The sequence below is a fragment of the Petromyzon marinus genome, chromosome 65, assembly GCF_048934315.1.
Source record: "Petromyzon marinus isolate PM22_M1 ecotype Great Lakes invasive population chromosome 65, UKy_Petmar_22M1.pri1.0, whole genome shotgun sequence".
NCBI lineage: Eukaryota > Metazoa > Chordata > Hyperoartia > Petromyzontiformes > Petromyzontidae > Petromyzon > Petromyzon marinus.
The window spans coordinates 98,289-120,043 of record NC_133731.1 but is presented as its reverse complement, the minus strand read 5'-3'; the positions used below and the strand labels follow the sequence as shown (position 1 = coordinate 120,043).

Here is a 21,755-nt window from a genome sequence, read left to right as displayed (position 1 = left end):
ACGCACGGACGCACGGACACAAGGACAGACACACGGATGGACTCACGCACAGACACACGGATGGACTCACGCACAGACACACGCACAGACACACGGACAGACACACAGACAGAGAGATGGACGGATGGCATGGAAGCACGGACAGACCGACAGACACACGGACGGAATGCACGGACAGACGGATGCACGCGCAGACGCTCCGAGCGCGCGTGCTGCGTAGCGAGCGCTGGCTGGGCACCTGCAGCGTGTAGAGGTAGGGCAGCCAGACGCAATCACCCCAGCCCAGGTACCAGCCAAAGTGGTCGTGGCAGATGTCTATGGTCTTCAGGTACCACGCTTCGTTCCAGAAGAAGTCCAGCACGTAAATGGCCTGGGCGGAGAAAAGCAAACCAGGTAGTCCGTGTCAACGCTACTCACTGCCGTAGATGCGGCCTGTTGTTGATGTGTTTAGTGTCGAGATTGTTTAACACGTAGGCTTATTATGAGTGTTTAGTTTGCTGTCCTCCCGCCCCGTACCTCCGATTAGCGCGGTTGGCTATGCTACACTATACACTACACTATACACTACAATATACACTACTCTATATACACTACTCTATATACACTACACTATATACTAATATACACTACACTATACACTACTCTATATACACGACACTACTATATACTAAACTACTATACACTACACTATACACTACTCTATATACACTACACTATATACACAACACTATATACACTACATTATATACTACTATACACTACACTATACACTACTCTATATACACGACACTATACACTACACTACTATATACTAAACTACTATACACTACACTACTACATACTAAACTACTATACACTACACTATATATACTACTATATACTAACCTACGATACACTACACTATACACTACTACACTAATATATACAAACTACTATACACTACACTATATATACTACTACACTACTATATACTAACCTACTATACACTACACTATACACTACTACACTACTATATACAAACTACTATACACTACACTATACACTACTATACTACTATATACTAAACTACTATACACTACACTATACACTACTACACTACTACATACTAAACTACTATACACTACACGATATACACTACTATATACTAACCTACTATACACTACACTATACACTACTAAACTACTATACACTACACTATACACTACTACACTACTATATACAAACTACTATACACTACACTATACACTACTACACTACTATATACAAACTACTATACACTACACTATACACTACTATACTACTACATACAAACTACTATACACTACACTATACACCTCTATATACTATATACAAACTACTATACACTACACTATACACTACTATATACTATATACAAACTACTATACACTACACTATACACTACTATATACAAACTACTATACACTACACTATACACTACTATATACTATATACAAACTAATACACACTACAATACTACTATATACTAAACTACTATACGCTACACTATACACTACTACACTACTATATACTAAACTTCTATACACTATACTATACACTACTACATACAAACTACTATACACTACACTATTCACTACTACACTACTTTATACTAAACTACTATACACTACACTATACACTACTACACTACTATATACTAACTACTATACACTACACTATACACTACTATACTACTATATACAAACTACTATACACTACACTATACACTACTACATACAAACTACTATACGCTACACTATACACTACTATATACTAAACTACTATATACTAAACTACTATACACTACACTATACACTACTATATACTAAACTACTATACACTACACTATACACTACTACACTACTATATACAAACTACTATACACTACACTATTCACTACTACACTACTATATACTAAACTACTATACACTACACTATACACTACTATATACTAAACTACTATACACTACACTATACACTACTAAACTACTATATACTAAACTACTATACACTACACTATACACTACTATATACTAAACTACTATACACTACACTGTACACCACTAGACTACTATATACAAACTACTATACACTACACTATACACCACTACACTACTATATACTAAACTACTATACACTCCACTATACACTACTATACTACTGTATACAAACTACTATATACTACACTATACACTACTATATACAGACTACTATACAATACACTATACACTACTATATACATACTACTATACACTACACTATATACTACTACAAATACAGCAGGGGATCAAATACGTTTCTCCCTCACTCTATGTAGTAGTGTATAGTTTAGTGTTTAGTAGATTTAAAGCTTTCGTGACTGCAAGGATGCATACTCTTTGGTTCTATTCGGTAAAGTCACGTAGGTATGGATCCTTGCAGTCACGAAATCTTCAAATCTAGAATTGATAACCTCTGCGGGGAGGGCTTTCACCTATCTGTGAGAGCTTTCAACAGACAACGGGACAAGAAGTCACAGCTCATCAAGACGCTGACCTTCCTCAAAGGATGTCGCGACAAGGTAATACCCATCGCCTTCACACTCACTTCTGCTGCTGTATCCTCACCGAATTCGAAACAGATTCTGTTTAAGGCCAGCATATCTTTACGTAAACTCCTTTGTCAAGGTGCCCTGCTCCGCCCACCGAGCTTAAAAAACGCTGCGCATCTTAGCAGCGGTCACTGAAGCGCTGTCGTCCCGACAGTTCTGTTCCTTCACCTGAAGAAGGCTACTTGTGTTGTGGCCGAAACGTCGTGATTTTTGTTGTTTTATTTTTTGTACCTACGCGACTTTACCGAATAGAACCATAGAGTATGGATCCTTGCAGTCACGAAAGCTTCAAATCTACTAAACAATACACTATACACTACTACATAGAGTGAGGGAAAAAAGTATTTGATCCCCTGCTGATTTTGTATGTTTGCGCACTGACAAAGAAATGGTCAGTCTATAATTTTAATGGTAGGTTTATTTGAACAGTGAGAGACAGAATAACAACAAAAAAAAATCCAGAAAAACGCATGTCAAAAATGTTATAAATTGATTTGCATTTAAACTACAAGAAACGTCTGACCTCTGTGATTGCCAACGAGGGTTTTGCCACCAAGTACTAAGTCATGTTTTACAGAGGGGTCAAATACTTATTCCCCTCATTAAAATGCCAATCAATTTATAACATTTCTGACATGCGTTTTTCTGGATTTTGTTGTTGTTATTCTGTCTCTCACTGTTCAAATAAACCAACCATTAAAATTATAGCCTGATCATTTCTTTGCGAGTGGGCAAACGTACAAAATCAGCAGGGGATCAAATACTTGTTTCCCTCACTACCTCACCTGGCACACAAGAGGTCGTGGGTTCGATCTCGACCCTGACGATGCCTGCTGCTGCTGTTTATTTCAGAATCAGAATATTTATGTAGACTGCAGGAGGAGGAATCCGATAAGCTACAAAGCTCTTTGTCACAGACGTCCAGTAGGGGCACGGGGTCAGAACGTATCAGCAACAACACAATACACACAAACATGACAGTAGTGCAATGCACAGCAATGTACACCACACACGTGTCACCCCGCGTGTTACCCCACGTGTCACCGCACGTGTCACCCCACGTGTCACCCCACGTGTCACCCCGCGTGTCTCCCCACGTGTAACCCCGCGTGTCTCCCCGCGTGTCTCCCCACGTGTCACCCCACGTGTCACCCCGCGTGTCACCCCACCTGTCACCCCGCGTGTCTCCCCGCGTGTCACCCCGCGTGTCTCCCCGCGTGTCTCCCCACGTGTCACCCCGCGTGTCTCCCCGCGTCTCACCCCACGTGTCACCCCGCGTGTCTCCCCACGTGTCTCCCCGCGTGTCACCCCGTGTGTCACCCCACGTGTCTCCCCGCGTGTCTCACAGCGTGTCTCACAGCGTGTCACCCCGCGTCTCACCCCACGTGTCACCCCACGTGTCTCCCCGCGTGTCTCCCCACGTGTCTCCCCGCGTGTCTCCCCACGTGTCCCTACCTGCAGCACGTTCACGAGCACCATGGAGTTGGTGACGTGTCCGTGCAACTGCTGCTGCTTGGCAGCAAACGAGAGGTTGATGAGCGTCCAGGCCACGATGCCCGGGCGACCGTTGAAGAAGAGCTTGAGGTCGAACCAGCGGCCGATGCGAGGGTTCAACTCGATGCCCATCATGAAGTCGTAGAACACGTTGCCCGTGAACTTGCTGCCAGCGGGAAACAACAACGACAACAACAACATTAACAACAACATGGACAATTACACAACCAATGGACAACAACACAAACAACAACACAAACAACCGAGCGAGGATCTGTGAGTCTGTGGATCTCTGTGTGAGTCTACGAGTCTTTATGTGAATCTATGTGTCTTTGTGCGAGTCTACGGGTCTCTGTGTGAATCTATGTGTCTCTGTGTGAGTCTATGGGTCTCTGTGTGAGTCTACGGGTCTCGGTGTGAGTCGATGTGTCTCTGTGTGAGTCTATGGGTCTCTGTGTGAGTCTACGGGTCTCGGTGTGAGTCTGTGGGTCTCTGTGTGAGTCTGTGGGACTCTGTGTGAGTCTGTGGGTCTCTGTGTGAGTCTATGGGTCTCTGTGTGAGCCTGTGTGTCTCTGTGTGAATCTATGGGTCTCTGTGCGAGTCTACGGGTCTCTGTGTGAGTCTACGGGTCTCTGTGTCAGTCTATGGGTCTCTGTGTGAGTCTATGGCTCTCTGTGAGAGTCTATGGGTCTCTGTGTGAGCCTATGTGTTTCTGTGTGAGTCTATGCGTCTCAGTGTGAGTCTATGGGTCTCTGTGTGAGTCTATGGGTCTCTGTGTGAGTCTATGGGTCTCTGTGTGAGTCTGTTTCTTTGTGTGAGTCTACGGGTCTCGGTGTGAGTCTATGTGTCTCTGTGTGAGTCTATGGGTCTCTGTGTGAGTCTGCGGGTCCTAGTGTGAGTCTATGGGTCTCTGTGTGAGTCTATGGGTCTCTGTGTGAGTCTGTGGGTCTCTGTGTGAGTCTATGGGTCTCTGTGTGAGCTTGTGTGTCTCTGTGTGAGTCTATGGGTCTCTGTGTGAATCTATGGGTCTCTGTGTGAATCTATGGGTCTCTGTGTGAGTGTATGGGTCTCTGTTAGTCTATGGGTCTCTGTGTGAATCTATGGATCTCTGTGTGAATCTATGGGTCTCTGTGTGAGTCTGTGGGTCTCTGTGTGAGTCTATGGATCTCTGTGTGAGTCTATGGATCTCTGTGTGAGTCTACATGTCTCTGTGTGAGTCTATGGATCTCTGTGTGAGTCTACGGGTCTCTGTGTGAGTCTATGGGTTTGTTTGAGTCTGTGGGTCTCTCTGTGAGTCCGTGGAACTCTGTGTGAGTCAATGGGTCTCTGTGAGTATATGGGTCTCTGTGTGAGTCTATGGGTCTCTGTGTGAGTCTACGGGTCTCTGTGTGGTCTCTGTGTGAGTGTATGGGTCTCTGTGTGAATCTATGGGTCTCTGTATGAGTCTATGGGTCTCTGTGTGAGTTTATGGATCTCTGTGTGAATCTATGGATCTCTGTGTGAATCTATGGGTCTCTGTGTGAGTCTATGGGTCTCTGTGTGAGTCTATGGGTCTCTGTGTGAGTCTACGGGTCTCTGTGTGAGTCTACGGGTCTCTGTGTGAGTCTGTGGGTCTCTGTGTGAGTCTATGGATCTCTGTGTGAGTCTGTGGGTCTCTGTGTGAGTCTATGGGTCTCTGTGTATATCTATGGGTCTGTGTGAGTCTGTGGGTCTCTGTGTGAGTCTACGGGTCTCTGTGTGAGTCTGTGGGTCTATGTGTGAGTCTATGAGTCTCTGTGTGAGTCTACGAGTCTCTGTGTGAGTCTATGGGTCTCTGTGTGAGTCTGTGGGTCTCTGTGTGAGTCTACGAGTCTCTGTGTGAGTCTATGGGTCTCTGTATGAGTCTATGGGTCTCTGTGTGAGTCTATGGGTCTCTGTGTGAGTCTACGTGTCTCTGTGTGAGTCTGTGGGTCTCTGTGTGAGTCTACGTGTCTCTGTGTGAGTCTGTGGGTCTCTGTGTGAATCTATGTGTCTGTGTGAGTCTGTGGGTTCTCCGTGTGAGTCTGTGGATCTCTGTGTGAGTCAATGGGTCTCTGTGAGTCAATGGGTCTCTGTTAGGAGTGGTGACGTAGCGACTCACCGAGCCAGCGACTCACCAGTCCGCGGCGTTGCTAGGGAAGGCGTAGGCCTTGAGCATGGCAAAGGCCGAGACGCCGTACCCCAGGAGGTTGGCGCACCACAGCAGCGACCCCCAGTGGTCGAAGACGATGGTGGGGGAGAAGAAGTGGAAGTAGCTCGCGTTGGCAGCCCACAGCAGGTGGGTCAGCAGCCAGGCCTGCAGGCCGTTCACCTGGTACAGCACCACCGCACCTGCACCACGGCGGGAGCAGCAGACACCCATCACCACAGGGATGGTGGTGGTGGTGGTGGTGACCACGGTGATGGTGGTGGTGACCACGGTGATGGTGGTAGTGGTGGTGGTGATGATGGTGGAGGTGGTGATGGTGGTGGTGACTACGGTGATGGTGGTAGTGGTGGTGGTGATGATGGTGGAGGTGGTGATGGTGGTGGTGACCACGGTGATGGTGGTGGTGACCACGGTGATGGTGGTAGTGGTGGTGGTCGTGATGGTGGAGTTGGTGACCACGGTGATGATGGTGGAGGTGGTGATGGTGGTGACCACGGTGATGGTGGTAGTGGTGATTATGGTGGTGTGACCACGGTGATGATGGTGGAGGTGGTGATGGTGGTGTGACCACGGTGATGGTGGTAGTGGTGGTGGTGATGATGGTGGAGGTGGTGACCATGGTGATGGTGGTGTTGACCAAGATGATGGTGGTGGTGATGATGGTGGAGTTGGTGACCACGGTGATGATGGTGGTGGTGGTGATGGTGGTGATGGTGGTGACCACGGTGATGGTGGTAGTGGTGGTGATGGTGGTGACCACGGTGATGGTGATGGTGGTAGTGGTGGTGGTGGTGATGGTGGAGGTGGTGACCACGGTGATGGTGGTAGTGGTGGTGATGGTGGTGATGGTGGTGACCACGGTGATGGTGGTAGTGGTGGTGATGGTGGAGTTGGTGACCACGGTGATGATGGTGGAGGTGGTGATGGTGGTGGTGACCACGGTAATGGTGGTAATGGTGGTGGTGATGGTGGTGGTGACCACGGTGATAATGGTGGAGGTGGTGATGGTGGTGACCACGGTGATGGTGGTGGTGACCACGGTGATGGTGGTAGTGGTGGTGGTGATGATGGTGGAGGTGGTGATGGTGGTGGTGACTACGGTGATGGTGGTAGTGGTGGTGGTGATGATGGTGGAGGTGGTGATGGTGGTGGTGACCACGGTGATGGTGGTGGTGACCACGGTGATGGTGGTAGTGGTGGTGGTCGTGATGGTGGAGTTGGTGACCACGGTGATGATGGTGGAGGTGGTGATGGTGGTGACCACGGTGATGGTGGTAGTGGTAGTGGTGATTATGGTGGAGTTGGTGACCACGGTGATGATGGTGGAGGTGGTGACCATGGTGATGGTGGTGTTGACCAAGATGATAGTGGTGGTGGTGGTGGTGATGATGGTGGAGTTGGTGACCACGGTGATGATGGTGGTGGTGGTGATGGTGGTGACCACGGTGATGGTGGTAGTGGTGGTGATGGTGGTGACCACGGTGATGGTGATGGTGGTAGTGGTGGTGATGGTGGTGATGGTGGTGACCACGGTGATGGTGGTAGTGGTGGTGATGGTGGAGTTGGTGACCACGGTGATGATGGTGGAGGTGGTGATGATGGTGGTGACCACGGTGATGGTGGTAATGGTGATGGTGGTGGTGACCATGGTGATGATGGTGGAGGTGGTGATGGTGGTGACCACGGTGATGGTGGTGGTGACCACGGTGATGGTGGTAGTGGTGGTGGTGATGATGGTGGAGGTGGTGATGATGGTGACCACGGTGATGGTGGTAGTGGTGGTGGTGATGATGGTGGAGGTGGTGATGGTGGTGGTGACCACGGTGATGGTGGTGGTGACCACGGTGATGGTGGTAGTGGTGGTGATGGTGGTGGTGACCACGGTGATGATGGTGATGAGAGTGGATCAGGGCGGTAGGATGGTGGCAGAGTGGTGAGACTAGGGCCTTGCGGCGAGAAGAGCCTGGGTTCGAATCCTGACTCAGGAGCATGTGTGGAGTCTGGGTGTTCTCATGGTGAGTGTGAGTGTGTGTGACAGTGAGTGTGTGTGACAGTGAGTGTGACAGTGAGTGAGTGAGTGTGACAGTGAGTGAGTGACAGTGAGTGAGTGTGAGTGAGTGAGAGTGAGTGTGACAGTGAGTATGACAGTGAGTGTGACAGTGAGTGTGACAGTGAGTAAGTGTGACAGTGAGTGTGACAGTGAGTGAGTGACAGTGAGTGTGTGACAGTGAGTGTGAGTGAGTGTGACAGTGAGTGTGTGACAGTGAGTGAGTGTGAGTGAGTGTGACAGTGAGTGAGTGACAGTGTGTGTGCCAGTGAGTGTGACAGTGAGTGTGACAGTGAGTGTGTGACAGTGAGTGAGTGTGACAGTGAGTGAGTGAGTGTGACAGTGAGTGTGTGACAGTGAGTGTGAAAGTGAGTGTGTGACAGTGAGTGAGTGAGTGTGAGTGAGTGTGACAGTGAGTGTGTGACAGTGAGTGTGTGTGACAATGAGTGAGTGTGTGACAGTGAGTGACAGTGAGAGTGTGACAGTGAGTGAGTGTGAGTGTGTGACAGTGAGTGTGTGACAGTGAGTGTGAGTGAGTGTGTGACAATGAGTGTGACAGTGAGTGAGTGTGACAGTGAGTGAGTGTGTGACAGTAAGTGTGACAGTGAGTGTTTGACAGTGAGTGAGAGTGAGTGAGTGACAGTGAGTGTGTGACAGTGAGTGAGTGAGTGACAGTGAGTGTGTGACAGTGAGTGAGTGTGACAGTGAGTGAGTGTGGCAGTGAGTGAGTGTGTGACAGTGAGTGAGTGTGAGTGTGACAGACAGTGAGTGACAGTGAGTGAGTGTGAGTGAGTGTGTGACAGTGAGTGAGTGTGAGTGAGTGTGTTACAGTGAGTGAGTGAGTGTGACGGTGAGTGTGACAGTGAGTGAGTGAGTGTGAGTGAGTGTGACAGTGAGTGAGTGTGACAGTGAGTGAGTGAGTGTGGTGAGTGTGTGACAGTGAGTGAGTGAGTGTGAGTGAGTGTGACAGTGAGTGAGTGTGACAGTGAGTGAGTGAGTGAGTGTGAGTGAGTGTGGGTGAGTGTGGGTGAGTGTGGGTGAGTGTGGGTGAGTGTGGAGTGTGGGTGAGTGTGAGTGAGTGTGTGACAGTGAGTGTGACAGTAAGTGAGTGACAGTGAGTGAGTGACAGTGAGTGAGTGTGAGTGAGTGAGTGTGTGACAGTGAGTGTGTGACAGTGAGTGAGTGTGAGTGAGTGTGTGACAGTGAGTGTGTGACAGTGAGTGAGTGTGAGTGAGTGTGACAGTGAGTGAGTGTGTGAGTGTGACAGTGAGTGAGTGTGACAGTGAGTGAGTGAGTGTGACAGTGAGTGAGAGTGTGTGTGGGTGAGTGTGAGTGTGTGTGGGTGAGTGTGGGTGAGTGCGAGTGAGTGTGGGTGAGTGTGGGTGGGTGAGTGTGGGTGAGTGTGAGTGAGTTTGGGTGAGAGTGGGTGAGTGTGAGTGAATGTAGGTGAGTGTGGGTGAGTGTGAGTGAGTGTGGGTGAGTGTAAGTGAGTGTGGGTGAGTGTGGGTGAGTGTGTCTGCTACAGCAGAGGTGTAGGAAATTCCAGCAAGACCTACATCTCTGCTTTATTGACCTGGTCAAGGCCTATGATACCATCAGTAGGCCTGGGCTCTGGGTCGTTCTTCGTGCTTTCGGAGTACCTGACCCTCTGCTCACGATCATTAAGGACCTTCATGATGGTGAGCGGGCCCGGGTAAAACTACGTGGCCGGGAGTCAGAGCCATTCCCTGTACACCTTGGGGTGCGACAGGGATGTCCTCTGGCTCCCACATTATTTAACATCTATTTTTACCACGTAGTTCGTGAAGCCTTCAATAGCTGTACCGGGGGAATCTCCATATGGTACAGATATAATGGGAGGCTAATCGATGCCCGGGTGCGGTCAAGGGATGGCTCCCTATTGCTCAACCACGTTATGTATGCTGATGACTTGGTAATAGCTGCTCAGTCAGAGGAGGAGTTGGAGACGCTGCTGCTGAGACTGGAGCGTGCCACTAAGAGGTGGGGCCTTACCATCAGCCCCACCAAAACTAAGCACCTGCCTGGGTATTTTGTACCATCGGACACTCCACCCCCGCAACTCCCAATCGGTGATGGGGCAGTTGTGGAGAGAGTGGAGAGTTTCCCATACCTGGGCAGTGTGCTTATGACTGGCTCCAGTTTAACAGCAGAGGTCTCACTCCGAATCAGTCGAGCGGCAATATCTTTTCATCGGTTGCGTAACGCTGTGTGGAAGCTACCTGGTCTGTCGCTCCGCACTAAGCTTCAGGTCTTCTCGGCCACGGTCATTCCCTCCCTTCTCTACGCTTGCGAAACGTGGACCCCCCTAATGGAACATCTTCGCCGGTTAGAAACATTTAGGCTGGCCTGACTACGATCCATCCTGGGTTTAACCAGACTGGATTGTGTGAGGAGCTCACAAATCCTTGAAAGATCTGGGCAGGGTCCCATCGGTGAGCTCCTCCGGCAGGCAAGGCTGCGATGGCTGGGTCATGTAGCCCGCATGCCCAGCCACCGCATGCCGAAACAGCTTTTGTTTGGCCGGATTGAGGGGGCTAAGCGGGCGCGGCACGGGCTAGAGAAGAGATGGAGTGATGTGGTACAGGAGGACGTGGAGCTGAGTGGACTTGCCGATGACTGGTACCAGCGGTGTCAAGATCGGCCTCTGTGGAGGAGGCTCGTGAAGGATGCTACTGGGCAGTTGGAGGCAGTCGCCCTCCAACAACAACGGAGGGCGGAGGAGCGACGCTCACAACAGCGAGCGGAGCGCCGGGTGGGTCGGGCGTTCGACACTTCACGTGGCCTCAGGGTGCACATAGCCTGGCACAAGCGTCGTGGTGAATGGCGGTTGTTGTTGTTGTGGGTGAGTGTGGGTGAGCGTGTGGGTGAGTGTGAGTGAGTGTGAGTGTGTGTGGGTGAGTGTGTGGGTGAGTGTGTGGATGAGTATGTGGGTGAGTGTGAGTGAGTGTGTGTGCGTGGGTGAGTGTGGGTGAGCATGTGGGTGAGTGTGGGTGAGTGTGTGGGTAAGTGTGTGGGTGAGTGTGTGGGTGAGTGTGAGTGAGTGTGAGTGTGTGTGCGTGGGTGAGTGTGGGTGAGCGTGTGGGTGAGTGTGTGGGTGAGTGTGTGGGTGAGTGTGTGGGTGAGTGTGAGTGAGTGTGTGTGCGTGAGTGAGTGTGGGTGAGTGTGTGGGTGAGTGTGTGGGTGAGTGTGTGGGTGAGTGTGAGTGAGTGTGAGTGTGTGCGTGGGTGAGTGTGGGTGAGCGTGTGGGTGAGTGTGGGTGAGTGTGTGAGTGAGTGTGTGGGTGAGTGTGTGGGTGAGTGTGAGTGAGTGTGTGTGCGTGGGTGAGTGTGGGTGAGCGTGTGGGTGAGTGTGGGTGAGTGTGTGGGTGAGTGTGTGGGTGAGTGTGAGTGAGTGTGTGGGTGAGTGTGAGTGAGTGTGAGTGTGTGTGGGTGAGTGTGTGGGTGAGTGTGTGGGTGAGTGTGAATGAGTGTGAGTGAGTGTGTGTGCGTGAGTGTGAGTGAGTGTGGGTGTGCGTGGGTGAGTGTGTGGGTGAGTGTGTGGGTGAGTGTGAATGAGTGTGAGTGTGGGTGAGTGTGTGGGTGAGTGTGTGGGTGAGTGTGAATGAGTGTGAGTGTGTGGGTGAGTGTGTGGGTGAGTGTGTGGGTGAGTGTGAATGAGTGTGTGTGAGTGAGTGTGGGTGAGTGTGGGTGAGCGTGTGGGTGAGTGTGAGTGAGTGTGAGTGTGTGTGGGTGAGTGTGTGGGTGAGTGTGTGGATGAGTGTGTGGGTGAGTGTGAGTGAGTGTGTGTGCGTGGGTGAGTGTGGGTGAGCATGTGGGTGAGTGTGGGTGAGTGTGTGGGTTAGTGTGTGGGTGAGTGTGTGGGTGAGTGTGAGTGAGTGTGAGTGTGTGTGCGTGGGTGAGTGTGGGTGAGCGTGTGGGTGAGTGTGTGGGTGAGTGTGTGGGTGAGTGTGTGTGCGTGAGTGAGTGTGGGTGAGTGTGTGGGTGAGTGTGTGGGTGAGTGTGTGGGTTAGTGTGAGTGAGTGTGAGTGTGTGTGCGTGGGTGAGTGTGGGTGAGCGTGTGGGTGAGTGTGTGGGTGAGTGTGTGGGTGAGTGTGAGTGAGTGTGAGTGTGTGTGCGTGGGTGAGTGTGGGTGAGCGTGTGGGTGAGTGTGGGTGAGTGTGTGGGTGAGTGTGTGGGTGAGTGTGAGTGAGTGTGAGTGTGTGTGGGTGAGTGTGTGGGTGAGTGTGTGGGTGAGTGTGAATGAGTGTGAGTGAGTGTGTGTGCGTGAGTGTGAGTGAGTGTGGGTGTGCGTGGGTGAGTGTGTGGGTGAGTGTGTGGGTGAGTGTGTGGGTGAGTGTGAATGAGTGTGAGTGTGTGGGTGAGTGTGTGGGTGAGTGTGTGGGTGAGTGTGTGGTTGAGTGTGAGTGAGTGTGTGTGCGTGAGTGAGTGTGGGTGTGCGTGGGTGAGTGTGTGGGTGAGTGTGTGGGTGAGTGTGAATGAGTGTGAGTGTGTGGGTGAGTGTGTGGGTGAGTGTGAATGAGTGTGAGTGTGTGTGAGTGAGTGTGGGTGCGTGAGTGAGTGTGCAGTTGGTGCAGTGCGATGTGAGGATTTAGTTTGTGCATTCACTGGTGGTTGTTGTTTGTTGTTGTTGTTTGTTGCATTCTTTGTTGTTGTTGTGTTATCTGTTGTTTGTTGTTGTTGTTGTGTTATCTGTCGCCATGTTTGTCGTTATTGTTGTTGTGTTATCTGTCGCCATGTTTGTCGTTATTGTTGTTGTGTTATCTGTCGCCATGTTTGTCGTTATTGTTGTTGTGTTATCTGTTGTTTGTTGTTGTGTTATCTGTCGCCATGTTTGTTGTTGTTGTGTTATCTGTCGCCATGTTTGTCGTTGTTGTTGTTGTGTTATCTGTCGCCATGTTTGTCGTTATTGTTGTTGTGTTATCTGTCGCCATGTTTGTCGTTATTGTTGTTGTGTTATCTGTCGCCATGTTTGTCGTTATTGTTGTTGTGTTATCTGTCGCCATGTTTGTCGTTATTGTTGTTGTGTTATCTGTCGCCATGTTTGTCGTTATTGTTGTTGTTATCTGTCGCCATGTTTGTCGTTGTTATTGTTGTTGTGTTATCTGTCGCCATGTTTGTCGTTATTGTTGTTGTTTATCTGTCGCCATGTTTGTTGTTGTTGTTGTGTTATCTGTCGCCATGTTTGTCGTTATTGTTGTTGTGTTATCTGTTGTTTGTTGTTGTGTTATCTGTCGCCATGTTTGTTGTTGTTGTGTTATCTGTCGCCATGTTTGTCGTTATTGTTGTTGTGTTATCTGTCGCCATGTTTGTCGTTATTGTTGTTGTGTTATCTGTCGCCATGTTTGTCGTTATTGTTGTTGTGTTATCTGTCGCCATGTTTGTCGTTATTGTTGTTGTGTTATCTGTCGCCATGTTTGTCGTTATTGTTGTTGTGTTATCTGTCGCCATGTTTGTCGTTATTGTTGTTGTTATCTGTCGCCATGTTTGTCGTTGTTATTGTTGTTGTGTTATCTGTCGCCATGTTTGTCGTTATTGTTGTTGTGTTATCTGTCGCCATGTTTGTCGTTATTGTTGTTGTTTATCTGTCGCCATGTTTGTTGTTGTTGTTGTGTTATCTGTCGCCATGTTTGTCGTTATTGTTGTTGTGTTATCTGTCGCCATGTTTGTCGTTGTTATTGTTGTTGTGTTATCTGTCGCCATGTTTGTCGTTATTGTTGTTGTGTTATCTGTCGCCATGTTTGTCGTTGTTGTTGTTGTGTTATCTGTCGCCATGTTTGTCGTTGTTGTTGTTGTTATCTGTCGCCATGTTTGTCGTTGTTATTGTTGTTGTGTTATCTGTCGCCATGTTTGTCGTTGTTATTGTTGTTGTGTTATCTGTCGCCATGTTTGTCGTTATTGTTGTTGTGTTATCTGTCGCCATGTTTGTTGTTGTTGTTGTGTTATCTGTCGCCATGTTTGTCGTTATTGTTGTTGTGTTATCTGTCACCATGTTTGTCGTTGTTATTGTTGTTGTGTTATCTGTCGCCATGTTTATCGTTATTGTTGTTGTGTTATCTGTCGCCATGTTTGTCGTTATTGTTGTTGTGTTATCTGTCGCCATGTTTGTTGTTGTTGTTGTGTTATCTGTCGCCATGTTTGTCGTTGTTGTTTGTTTTTGTCGTCGTCGTCGTGAGCGGCGTGGCGCCGTGCGGCGACCTGCGGGTGTGCGCGCCCCCTCCTGGACCCCGCCCGCGTAGCCGGGGATCATCTTGTGGCAAACATCAGGCAGGCAGCGGTAGAGGAACGCCTAGCAGGCACGCCGGCACACGTGGTCACACGCGGTCACACGCGGTGACACGTGGTGACACGTGGTCACACGTGGTGACACGTCATCACAAGTGGTGACACGTGGTGACACGTGGTCACAGGTGGTCACACGTGGTCACACGTGGTCACACGTGGTCACAGGTGGTCACACGTGGTGACACGTGGTCACAAGTGGTGACACGTTGTCACACGTGGTGACACGTGGTGACACGTGGTCACAAGTGGTGACACGTGGTCACACGTGGTGACACGTGGTCACACGTGGTCACACGCGGTCACACGTGGTCACACGTGGTGACACGTGGTGACACGCGGTCACACGCGGTCACACGTGGTCACACGCGGTCACACGTGGTCACACGTGGTGACACGTGGTCACAAGTGGTGACACGTGGTCACACGTGGTCACACGTGGTGACAAGTGGTCACAAGTGGTGACACGTGGTCACACGTGGTCACACGTGGTGACACGCGGTCACACGTGGTCACACGTGGTCACACAAGATCACACGTGGTCACACGTGGTCACACGTGGTCACACGTGGTCACACAAGATCACACGTGATCACAAGCAGTCACACGTGGTCACACGTAGTCACACGTGGTCACACAAGATCACACGTGGTCACACGTGGTCACACGTGGTCACACAAGATCACACGTGGTCACACGCGGTCACACGTGGTCACAAGCGGTCACACGCGGTCACACGTGGTCACAAGCGGTCACACGTGGTCACACGTGGTCACACAAGATCACACGTGGTCACACGTGGTCACACGTGGTCACACAAGATCACACGTGGTCACACGCGGTCACACGTGGTCACAAGCGGTCACACGCGGTCACACGTGGTCACAAGCGGTCACACGTGGTCACACGTGGTCACACAAGATCACACGTGGTCACACGTGGTCACACGTGGTCACACAAGATCACACGTAGTCACACGTGGTCACACAAAGTCACACGTGGGCACACAAGGTCACACAAAGTCACACGTGGGCACACAAGGTCACACAAAGTCACACAAGATCACACAAGGTCACACGTGGTCACACACAGGCACAGAGTGTGGACTAATCTCCATCTGTTCCACGCACAGCGTGTGGACTAATCTCCATCTGTTCCACGCACAGCGTGTGGAATAATCTCCATCTGTTCCATACACAGAGTGTGGACTAATCTCCATCTGTTCCACACACACCGTGTGGACTAATCTCCATCTGTTCCACACACAGCATGTGGACTAATCTCCATCTGTTCCACGCACAGAGTGTGGACTAATCTCCATCTGTTCCACGCACCCCCTGCTCACTCACTCACTCACCCTCACCTGTCAGGTGATCACCCCCCACTCACTCACTCACCCTCACCTGTCAGGTGATCACCCCCCACTCACTCGCTCACCCTCACCTGTCAGGTGATCACCCCCCACTCACTCACCCTCACCTGTCAGGTGATCACCCCCCACTCGCTCACTCGCTCACCCTCACCTGGAAGGCGACCCACAGGACGTAGATAACACCAGCGGTGGACGTGATGGGGGGCGAGCGTGCCCAGATGTCTCGGAGGGTGGAGCGGCCCGAGTAGAGGTGGAGTAACGGCTCAGCGAGTGAGCACTGGAACTGGTCGCAGGCCGTCACCAGCGCAAAGACCAGCAGCGGGGCGCACAGCAGCAGCAGCACCACCGCAGACAGGGACAGCCAGTCCACCTCCCTAGTCACCCACACACAGTCCACCTCCCTAGTCACCCACACACAGTCCACCTCCCTAGTCACCCACACACAGTCCACCTCCCTAGTCACCCACACACAGTCCACCTCCCTAGTCACCCACACACAGTCCACCTCCCTGAGTCACCCACACACAGTCCACCTCCCTGAGTCACCCACACACAGTCCACCTCCCTGAATCACACACACAGTCCACCTCCCTAGTCACCCACACACAGTCCACCTCCCTAGTCACCCACACACAGTCCACCTCCCTAGTCACCCACACACAGTCCACCTCCCTAGTCACCCACACACAGTCCACCTCCCTAGTCACCCACACACAGTCCACCTCCCTGAGTCACCCACACACAGTCCACCTCCCTGAGTCACCCACACACAGTCCACCTCCCTGAATCACACACACAGTCCACCTCCCTAGTCACCCACACACAGTCCACCTCCCTAGTCACCCACACACAGTCCACCTCCCTAGTCACCCACACACAGTCCACCTCCCTAGTCACCCACACACAGTCCACCTCCCTAGTCACCCACACACAGTCCACCTCCCTGAGTCACCCACACACAGTCCACCTCCCTAGTCACCCACACACAGTCCACCTCCCTGAGTGACTCACACACAGTCCACCTCCCTGAGTCACCCACACACAGTCCACCTCCCTGAGTCACACACACACAGTCCACCTCACTGAGTCACTCACACAGTCCACCTCACTGAGTCACCCACACACAGTCCACCTCCCTAGTCACCCACACACAGTCCACCTCCCTAGTCACCCACACACAGTCCACCTCCCTAGTCACCCACACACAGTCCACCTCCCTGAGTCACCCACAAAAGTCCACATCCCTGAGTCACCCACACACAGTCCACCTCCCTAGTCACCCACACACAGTCCACCTCCTGAGTCACCCACACACAGTCCACCTCCATAGTCACCCACACACACAGTCCACCTCCCTGAGTCACCCACACACAGTCCACCTCCCTGAGTCATCCACACACAGTCCACCTCACTGAGTCACTCACACACAGTCCACCTCACTGAGTCACTCACACACAGTCCACCTCCCTGAGTCACACACACACAGTCCACCTCCCTGAGTCATCCACACACAGTCCACCTCACTGAGTCACTCACACACAGTCCACCTCACTGAGTCACCCACACACACAGTCCACCTCACTGAGTCACACACACAGTCCACCTCCCTAGTCACCCACACACAGTCCACCTCCCTAGTCACCCACACACAGTCCACCTCCCTAGTCACCCACACACAGTCCACCTCCCTAGTCACCCACACACAGTCCACCTCCCTAGTCACCCACACACAGTCCACCTCCCTAGTCACCCACACACAGTCCACCTCCCTAGTCACCCACACACAGTCCACCTCCCTAGTCACCCACACACAGTCCACCTCCCTGAGTGACTCACACACAGTCCACCTCCCTGAGTCACCCACACACAGTCCACCTCCCTGAGTCACACACACACAGTCCACCTCACTGAGTCACCCACACACACAGTCCACCTCACTGAGTCACACACACACAGTCCACCTCCCTGAGTCACCCACACACAGTCCACCTCCCTATTCACCCACACACAGTCCACCTCCCTGAGTCACCCACACACAGTCCACCTCCCTGAATCACACACACAGTCCACCTCCCTGAGTCACCCACACACAGTCCACCTCCCTAGTCACACACACACAGTCCACCTCCCTAGTCACACACACACAGTCCACCTCCCTAGTCACCCACACACAGTCCACCTCCCTAGTCACCCACACACAGTCCACCTCCCTTAGTCACCCACACACAGTCCACCTCCCTGAGTCACCCACACACAGTCCACCTCCCTAGTCACCCACACACAGTCCACCTCCCTGAGTCACCCACACACAGTCCACCTCACTAGTCACCCACACACAGTCCACCTCACTGAGTCACCCACACACAGTCCACCTCCCTAGTCACCCACACACAGTCCACCTCCCTAGTCACCCACACACAGTCCACCTCCCTAGTCACCCACACACACAGTCCACCTCCCTAGTCACCCACACACAGTCCACCTCCCTGAGTCACCCACACAGTCCACCTCACTAGTCACCCACACACAGTCCACCTCCCTGAGTCACCCACACACAGTCCACCTCCCTGAGTCACCCACACACAGTCCACCTCCCTGAGTCACACACACAGAGTCCACCTCCCTAGTCACCCACACACAGTCCACCTCCCTAGTCACCCACACACAGTCCACCTCCCTGAGTGACACACACACATTCCACCTCCCTGAGTCACTCACACACAGTCCACCTCACTGAGTCACCCACACACAGTCCACCTCCGACCTAAATTCAGTCAGGCTTGCGAGACGCAATGCCGGTGAACAGCCCGACGCTCGTAAGGAAGGCCCATATCTCTTAGATATGGCTCCTGATCTGATGATGAGGCACTACATGTGCAGACCCGTGTAGTGTGTGTGGTGTGTATGTGGTGTGTGGCGTGTGTGGTGTGTGTGGTGTATGTAGTGTGTGTGTGTGGTGTGTGTGTGGTGTGTGTGGTGTGTGTGTAGTGTGTGGTGTGTGTAGTGTGTATGTGTGTGGTGTGTGTGTGTGATGTGTGTAGTGTGGTGTGTGTGTGTGGTGTGTGTGTGGTGTGTGTGTAGTGTGTGTGTAGTGTGTGTGGTGTGTGTGTGGTGTGTGTGGTGTGTGTGTAGTGTGTGCTGTGTGTGTGGGGTGTGTGTGGTGTGTGTGTGGTGTGTGTGGTGTGTGTGTGTGGTGTGTGTGTGTGCTGTGTGTGTGCTGTGTGTTTGGTGTGTGTGGTGTGTGTGTGGTGGGTGCTCTGTGTGTGTGGTGTGTGTGTGGTGTATGTCCGGCAAAAACAACCTCCTACCTCCTCGCGGTGCAGGACGGGCAACTCTGTCGTGGACAGTGCTGTGGGGGGAGGGCTAATTCCGATTGGCTCCTCCCCTCATGGCGTCTGTGTCCACCACAGTGGCTAAACGGGGGCTCTGGACGGGTGCGAGGGGCTGGTAACCCCTCCACCTTCAACATTTTTACCACGAAACCACGAATAATACATTTTTTTTAAACTAATAAGCTTGTGCCGGAGGCCCTGGGGGGGACAGGCGTCTATGACGTCTCCTGGCCAAACCCCAATTGGCGGAGCCAGGAGATTGAATCTCTACCCTCGGGGCTCCTCCAGAAACAACGCAGAGCCACTTTGTGTGGCCACCTGGAATGTTCGAACGCTCACTACGGAGGAGAGGCTGCCACTCCTCTGTCGGGAGCTGGACCGGTACCGCCTGGATCTCTGTGGCATTCAGGAGGTCCGGTGGACCGGTTCTGGCTCCTGCCACCATGAGGGGTGGACAGTCCTCTACTCGGGGCAGCAGACTGCCAAACAACAGGGTGTGGCTCTTCTTTTGATGAAGGGGGCGTGGGAGCGTGGCGGTGAGGTGTGGGAAGCTGTAAGCCCCAGGCTACTTTGGGCTCGCCTTCCCATCAACCGGAGGCGAGGACTGGTGGTCGTGGTTACTTATGCCCCCACCGAAGACGAACATCCGTGGAGGGATGCAGGCAAAGCCGATGAGTCAGATGCCTTCTATGACCTCCTGTCACAGGTGCTGGCTAAAGTGGCCCCTCGGGATAGAGTCATCTTGTTGGGTGACTTCAATGCCCGAGTTGGTCATGATGCTGGCACCTGGTCTGGAGTTATTGGAGGGCATGGGCCAGATCAGCTCAATTGCAACGGTAGGAGGCTGCTAGATTTTATGCAGCCCATGGGCTTGTAATTACCAACACGCTGTTCCGGCATCGGCGCATCCACACAACATCATGGATGCATGCCGGGTCCAAGCAAGAATATCTGCTGGACTACATTGTGACGGACCAGCGGATGCGAGCCCATGTCCTTGACACCAGGACCTACCGTGGAGCTGATCTGCCCTCTGACCATCGACTAGTCATCTGTAAGATGCACCTGCCATTATTCCACTCCGGTGGTGGGTGTACACCCAGGACCCCATTCCAACCTGAAGTGGCCTGGTCTCAGTTATCTGATGAAAGTTGCAAGCGAGAATTTCATCATCGCTTGCGGCTGGGGTTGGCATCATCCCCCACTCCTCCTGATGTCGAGGGTAAATGGGCGAGGTTTAGGACTGTGACTCATGCAGCTGCAATGGCTGCTTTGGGTATGCGGTCCAGACCTCCCCAGAGACCCTGGCTGACAGAGGAGGTGTTCAGGATGGTTGAAAAAAAGCCACACGCCCAATGTCATCGGCTACAGAATCCCACGTCAGAGAATGAGGAGGCTTACCGCAGCCTTCGCTCGGAGGTTCGGAGAGCCGTGAGGCGCTGCAAGGATGGTTGGTGGTCACGGGTTGCTGAGGAGATGGAGTCTGCCTCAGTGGTCCGCGATCACAAATCTCTATTTAACTCCATCAAAAAAGTAACCTGCAGCGCCACACCTATTACCATCATTAGGAGAAAATACGGTGATCCAATCTCCAACCCCCAGGAACAGGTTTGCAGATTTGCTGAGCATTTCTGTGAGGTCCTGGGGGAGGGGAAATCCCTCAGCCAGGAAAACATCATAGCACAAAGTGGGGATGACCCTGCTGAGGCTGCGGTGCCTCAAATATTGGAGGAAGTCACCCCCTGTGAGTGGCTGGCTGAGGTGCCATCTGTTGAGGAAGTACTGAGGGCGATACGGAGTCTGAGACCAGGAAAGGCACCGGGCAGAGATGATCTCCCAAGCAAAATGCTGAGGGAGGGTGGCCTTTGTGCACAGACTACCCTATATGACATGATAACAACAGTCTGGACCACTGGACGGGTTCCACAGGATTGGAAGGATGCCCTGGTGGCCCCCCTCTTTAAGAATGCGGATTGCACAGACTGTAACAACTACAGGGGCATCTCACTCCTCAGTGTGCCGGGAAAGGTCCTGGCAAGGATTATTTAACATCGCCTTGCCAGGCACGCTGAGGAGAGTCTTGTGGAGCCCCAATGCGGTTTCAGGAAAGGGCGGTCCTGCACATATGCCATATTTTCTGTCCGTCTGCTACAGCAGAGGTGTAGGGAATTCCAGCAAGACCTACATCTCTGCTTTATTGACCTGGTCAAGGCCTATGATACCATCAGTAGGCCTGGGCTCTGGGTTGTTCTTCGTGCTTTTGGAGTCCCTGACCCTCTGCTCACGATCATTCAGGACCTTCATGATGGTGAGCGGGCCCGGGTAAAACTACGTGGCCGGGAGTCAAAGCCATTCCCTGTACACCTTGGAGTGCGACAGGGATGTCCTCTGGCTCCCACATTATTTAACATCAATTTTGACCACATAGTTCGTGAA

At 51.6% G+C, this 21,755-nt stretch overlaps 1 protein-coding gene across 1 annotated transcript in view; it reads right to left on the bottom strand.

The window, feature by feature from the left end:
- The window catches only part of DHCR7 (7-dehydrocholesterol reductase), a 37,308-nt gene that overhangs the window by 2,122 nt on the left and 13,431 nt on the right, over nt 1-21,755 (bottom strand). Inside the window, exons 3-7 of the mRNA XM_032978154.2 lie at nt 16,139-16,361; nt 14,532-14,622; nt 6,238-6,451; nt 4,064-4,268; nt 239-370 (exon numbers count right to left, since the gene is read on the bottom strand). Of these exons, the coding sequence (XP_032834045.2) occupies nt 239-370; nt 4,064-4,268; nt 6,238-6,451; nt 14,532-14,622; nt 16,139-16,361 (865 nt within the window). The remainder of the gene's footprint in view (nt 1-238; nt 371-4,063; nt 4,269-6,237; nt 6,452-14,531; nt 14,623-16,138; nt 16,362-21,755) is intronic.